Source organism: Coregonus lavaretus (genome assembly GCF_964263955.1).
Source record: "Coregonus lavaretus genome assembly, chromosome: 36".
NCBI classification, from domain to species: domain Eukaryota; kingdom Metazoa; phylum Chordata; class Actinopteri; order Salmoniformes; family Salmonidae; genus Coregonus; species Coregonus lavaretus.
In genome coordinates, this window is record NC_140023.1 from 7,173,767 (window position 1) to 7,179,497 (window position 5,731).

General features: G+C 41.0%; 1 protein-coding gene across 1 annotated transcript; it reads left to right on the top strand.

Annotated features, from left to right (window-relative positions):
• Window positions 1–237: 237 nt before the first annotated feature.
• LOC311110803 (cytochrome P450 26A1-like) lies at window positions 238–4,970 on the top strand (the record flags this gene model as incomplete). Its single annotated transcript, XM_084153368.1, has 7 exons — window positions 238–426; window positions 645–869; window positions 1,005–1,286; window positions 1,405–1,554; window positions 1,645–1,779; window positions 4,003–4,155; window positions 4,617–4,970. 7 exons carry the CDS (start codon window positions 238–240, stop codon window positions 4,968–4,970), a joined length of 1,488 nt encoding a protein of 495 aa, XP_084009494.1.
• Between the last annotated feature and the right edge of the window lie 761 nt (window positions 4,971–5,731).

Sequence of the window (5,731 nt, forward strand, 5' to 3'; positions counted from 1 at the left end):
TCCACTGTGGGCGGAGCACCGGGAGTGAGCAAGAGCAGCACAATTAAAGATGAACTCTGAGTGAACTAATTTTTCTGACCCAAGGTAAGATGAGGCAGAGTTGGGTGAAACGGGCGTATAAAAGTGCAGAATGGAGGGTGAGACACACCAGTCAAGTGCAACACTTGGCTACTTCCACTCCCCGTGGTCCACTCCCGGTGGTCTATCTTGCACTTGTTTCACAAGATTCTCCTAGAGATGGGTTTCGGCGCTTTATTCATAACATGTCTTTGCACTCTCGTGCTCCCACTCCTTTTGATCGTGGCTGCGATGAAACTGTGGGAAATGTACGTAATTAGTGGAAGTGATCCAACCTGTCAGAGTCCTCTTCCTCCGGGTACCATGGGACTGCCCTTCCTTGGCGAGACGCTTCAGATGATCCTACAGGTAACTGATGATGGAAACATAAACTGCAAACTCTGTTCCTCCCTATGTTCACAGTGTGCAGCAGGCTGCTGTCGATTAGTTGGGGTTATGCATCAGGCTCAAATGTCCTCACAGAAAAGCTATGCTATTGAATAAATTGAAAGATTGTTATGTAGCCTAATTCAAGCGATTTAAGAATGCAATTAATAGTGTTCATTCATACACTATTTATTTTCTAGAGAAGAAAATTCCTAAAAATGAAACGTCAGAAATATGGATATATTTATAAGACGCATCTCTTTGGGAGTCCCACGGTGCGGATAATGGGTTCAGAACATGTGAAACAGATTCTGATGTCAGAACACAAATTGGTCGCCGCTCAGTGGCCAGCATCAGTGCGACTCATCCTCGGGTCGCACGCCCTCTCCAATGCGCACGGCGCACTCCACAAGAGCAAGAAAAGGGTAGGCAATGTAGAGTAGCCTACATGTCTGTGTAGGCACCTCATGGTTTTTGCTTATGATGTAAAACACATTGTAATTTACCACGCATTTTCCTTGTAGCATCCCCTTAAAGCGCTCTCTCCTGTTTGCCTGCAGGCGATCATGAAAGCCTTTTCCCGGGAAGCCCTGGAACAGTATATTCCTGTGATCCGGGAGGAGGTGAGATGCGCGGTGGATAGCTGGCTGCAGAGCGACTCTTGCGTGTTAATGTACCCAGAGATGAAGCGCCTCATGTTCCGCATCGCAATGAGGATCCTGCTTGGCTTCGAGCCCGAGCAAACAAAGACCGACGAGCTGAAATTAGTGGAAGTGTTCGAAGAAATGATAAAGAACCTTTTCTCCCTACCAATCGATGTCCCTTTCAGCGGCTTGTACCGGGTAAGTTGCCTGTGAAATGGTAGGATTGATTGATTGAAGCAGCCCTGGAATGCATCACATGGGGTTACAGTGTGCGCACATCGTTATTGACCGATATTTTTCACCATTCCATTTATAGGGTCTGAGAGCGCGCAACATCATCCACTCAAAAATAGAGCAAAACATAAAAAATAAGCTGTCCAATATTGATAACAACAATAATTATAAGGATGCACTGCAATTATTGATTGAGGACGGTGAGAGGAACGAGGAGCGAGTAAGCATGGAGGTAACAGATGCCTTTCATTTTCATGGTAATTTGATTCTACACACTGCCATTTACTCTATGTATGAAAAAGTATTTATGTATTTCCCCCAGGAGATAAAAGAGTCTGCCACAGAATTACTATTCGGTGGCCACGAGACGACAGCGAGCACTGCGACCTCTCTGGTGATGTTTCTCGGGCTGCATGCGCATGTCGTGCGTAAAATGCGCCATGAGCTTCAGGAGAAGGTTGGTATCGCCAGAGAGGAAGAGGCGAAGCGCGAGGTATAACTGGGCCCAAAATCTGTCTTCTCCTGTAGGTGGCATTTTTCCGTATATTTTTTGCTCTCCAAATAAGGAGTTTTTGTATGGAGGTCAATGAGTGTCGAATTTGGTTAACAAAAAATGGAATAGCTTATTAGCTATGTGTGGTTTATTTGATCAAATAGAAGTTTCGTAATGTTTAGGTTGTTATGAGTGTACTGATATAGCCTAAGTAGGCCACGTGACATCCCAGAAACTTTGAGAAAAACACTTCATATTGGAGTTGTGCCTGTTGTTCACGCTCATGTCTGCCATCTCATTGGCTCGACTGCGTCCATTTTTTAAATACTTTTCTTTTCATTGTTAGAGCGCCCCCTTGAGTACCTGGGCCCGGTTTTCCTAAAGCATCTTAAGGCTAAGTTAATCTTTAGATGCCTTTGTAGGAACATCGATAAATCTCCGAGCTGTTTCCTAAAATCATCTTTATTAACGTTGCACTTGAAAACGCTCTTAATCTAATGCCTGCCTCAGACCACTCAGCTAAGTGCATCATTAGATGTTTTTTGCCCTCCCGTGTCACTTTATACACAGAAGATCTCCGCTAAACATAGTATCACATGTTTTATCTGTCTGTGACTTCTGATAACTTCAGAACAAAGGTGACTAAAAATACAAAGTTGCCAGTGTCTTTCCAATGTATACAAACAAGCCACGTAGGCTATAACAATATGCTTCAAATAAAACCGAGATGACTGCATTAAAATATAAACAGTAGGCTATAGGCCTATTTCAATCACATTGAAATACATTTAATATTCAATCAATTTAGTTATATTTTGCTACTTGTAGGCTACTGTCTATAATATGTCTCAATATATTTCATTATGTGTAGTTTAACATGTGCGCAATGATGTGCCAAATTGGGGATTTTGTGCATTTTTATTAGGTAAGCATTTGAATAAGCCACCTTAATATTTCCAGCCGTAGGTCGTAATATCTCTCTAGGAGCTGATCCGTCATCAGTATTGTGAAATAATTATAATGTTAAGGAAATATTAGAATGGAGAAAGCTGATCTGAGAGCAGCGCTCCCTATCTATCTTTCGATCCTATCAGTATGGACACATGCTCCAACGACGCACTTTGCGACCGTTCTCTCTGCGTGGTGTTTTTGGGAAACACATGTTACATCTTCGGCCGTTGTAGGAAAGATGCATCGTTAAAACACTCCTAAACCTAAATCCCATCGCTATCCGGAAACCGGTCCCTGGTCAATATAATGGATGCTGGCTGGATAATCTGTGGTATCGCTCTGTATCTACAGGTAACTGCCAAAATAAAGGAAACAATTGAGTAAATGAGGGATACACAATATGTTGAAAGCAGGTGCTTCTACACAGGTGTGTTTCCTGAGTTAATTAAGCAATTAACATCCCATCATGCTTAGGGTCATGTATAAAAATGCTAGGCAGGCCATTATTTTGGCTACAATGGCTATGCCCCCATAGGATGAAAATGCCCCCATCCACAGGGCAGGAGTGGTTATTGAATGGTTTGATGAGCATAAAAATGACTTAAACCATATGCCATGGCCTTCTCAGTCACCAGATCTCAACCCAACTGAACACTTATGGAAGACTCTGGAGCCCTGAGACAGCGTTTTCCACCACCATCAACAAAACACCAAATGATGGAATTTCTCATGGAAGAATGGTGTTGCATCCCTCCAATAGAGTTCCAGACACTTGTAGAATCTATGCCACGGTGTATTGAAGCTGTTCTGGCTCGTGCTGGCCCAACATAAGACACTTTATGTTGGTGTTTCCTATATTTTGGCAGTTACCTGTATTATCCATTAAAGCAACACTATGCACAACAGGCTACCATTAAAAGCACTTGATTTTTGTAGCATGGCACAATATTTTTTAAACATGATTTGAAACCATATATATTTTGTTCACAAAGTCTTATATGACAAGAAAAGTATAATCAATGAAGGCCCATAGTTCTTTTGGTTATGATGAGATTAAGATCAGACACAAATCTCATTAAGGTATTTATAAATCATATTTTTCCAAATCTAGGGCTATATTTAATTGATTGAATTTGCTGTACACCTCACACAGGGAGTGGTTTTAATAAGAGCACTATCCATGCAAGAAGCATGTCCCCCTATCTCTGTGTTTATAATATATTTATATATTTACAGCATTTGTTGGGAGCCCAATCAGAGGACAAACCGCTGAGTATTGAGTTGTTGGAGCAGTTGAAGTACACCGGCTGTGTCATTAAGGAAACTCTCCGGATCAACCCTCCTGTCCCTGGTGGCTTCCGTGTAGTACTGAAGACTTTTGAGCTTAATGTAAGTAAACCTCCATGTAGGTCAAGAAATAACATTTACAGAATATTTTAGGCTAAAAGTTTAAAGGAGGCATAATTGATTGTCTTTTGAGAGACACAAAATGGAAACCATGTACTGTTCTAGCATATGAGTTTTTCTACAAATATCTCACACACAATGTGGTAGCAACTCTATGTTTTAATATAGAGCTCCTTGTATACATCACAGGGGGCTGCTGAGGGGAGGACGGCTCATAATAATGGCCGGAATGAGGCAAATGGAATGGCATCAAACACCTGGAAACCATGCGTTTGATGTATTTGATACCATTCTACTAATTCTGCTCCAGTCATTACCACGAGCCCGTTCTCCACACTTAAGGTGCCACCAACCTTTTGTGGTATACATCAATGCCAACAGAAACTGTATAATGATTGGAATAAAATAGTTTGAAGTCATTGCCATCCCTGCCCCAACCTCAGGGCTACCAGATTCCCAAGGGTTGGAAAGTCATCTACAGCATCTGCGACACACACGACCTGCTGGACACACTTATAAATAAGGAGGAGTTTCAGCCAGAGAGGTTCTTGGACAAGTCACCAGAAGACTTCTCCCGGTTCGGTTACATCCCCTTTGGGGGTGGTGCGAGGACATGTGTGGGTAAAGAGTTTGCTAAAGTTGTACTTAAGGTGTTCCTGGTCGAGGTGGTCACCAGATGCGACTGGACTTTGTTGAATGGACCCCCGACAATGAAAACAGGCCCAACCGTTTATCCAGTGGACAATCTGCCCACAAAGTTCACCAGCTATGGCGACAAATGTATCCAGATCTACTGACAGTGAAATATTGGCATTTATCTATTGGCATTTATTTATATACACTTAATATTTAAGATAGACCTATTATGTATTTTGCATATTACATATATTTTGTACCACAGATATTTATGTAAATCCCAGTAGCATTGTAAAAGCAACATTTTAAAAAGCACTTCATGTGAATGCACTCCGATAGTTTTGAGATAAATCATTTTATGTATATTTTGTAATGCAATTGTTTTAAAGCTGTACTTTATCATTTTCATGCAGCTTAACTCTGTTCTTGCATGTGGAATGTTTTCAATAAAAAAAAAAGGAAAACTATTATTATGAACAGTTTATTCTCTTCAAATCTTTCAAAATCAAAACCATTTCCATTTGACCAATTCTCTGACTTGGCATTGATAGAGCCACCCACTTGGCACATTTGGTTGACAGTTGTCAACTAATGTGAATTCAATGTGAAATCAATAACACATTTCACCATGCCATTGAATTTAGATTAAAAGTTGGGTGAAAAAAAGACTGAATTCCCTTACGTTGATGACTTTTTGCAGATCCAATCAGTTTTCCACGTTGATTCAAAGTCATCACATATACCGTTTTTATTGAAATGAAGTTGAAACATTTACTTTACATTTACATTTACGTCATTTAGCAGACGCTCTTATCCAGAGCGACTTACAAATTGGTGCATTCACCTTATAGCCAGTGGGATAACCACTTTACAATATGTTTTATTTATTTATATTTTTTTGGGGGGGGGGTGGGGTGAGGGG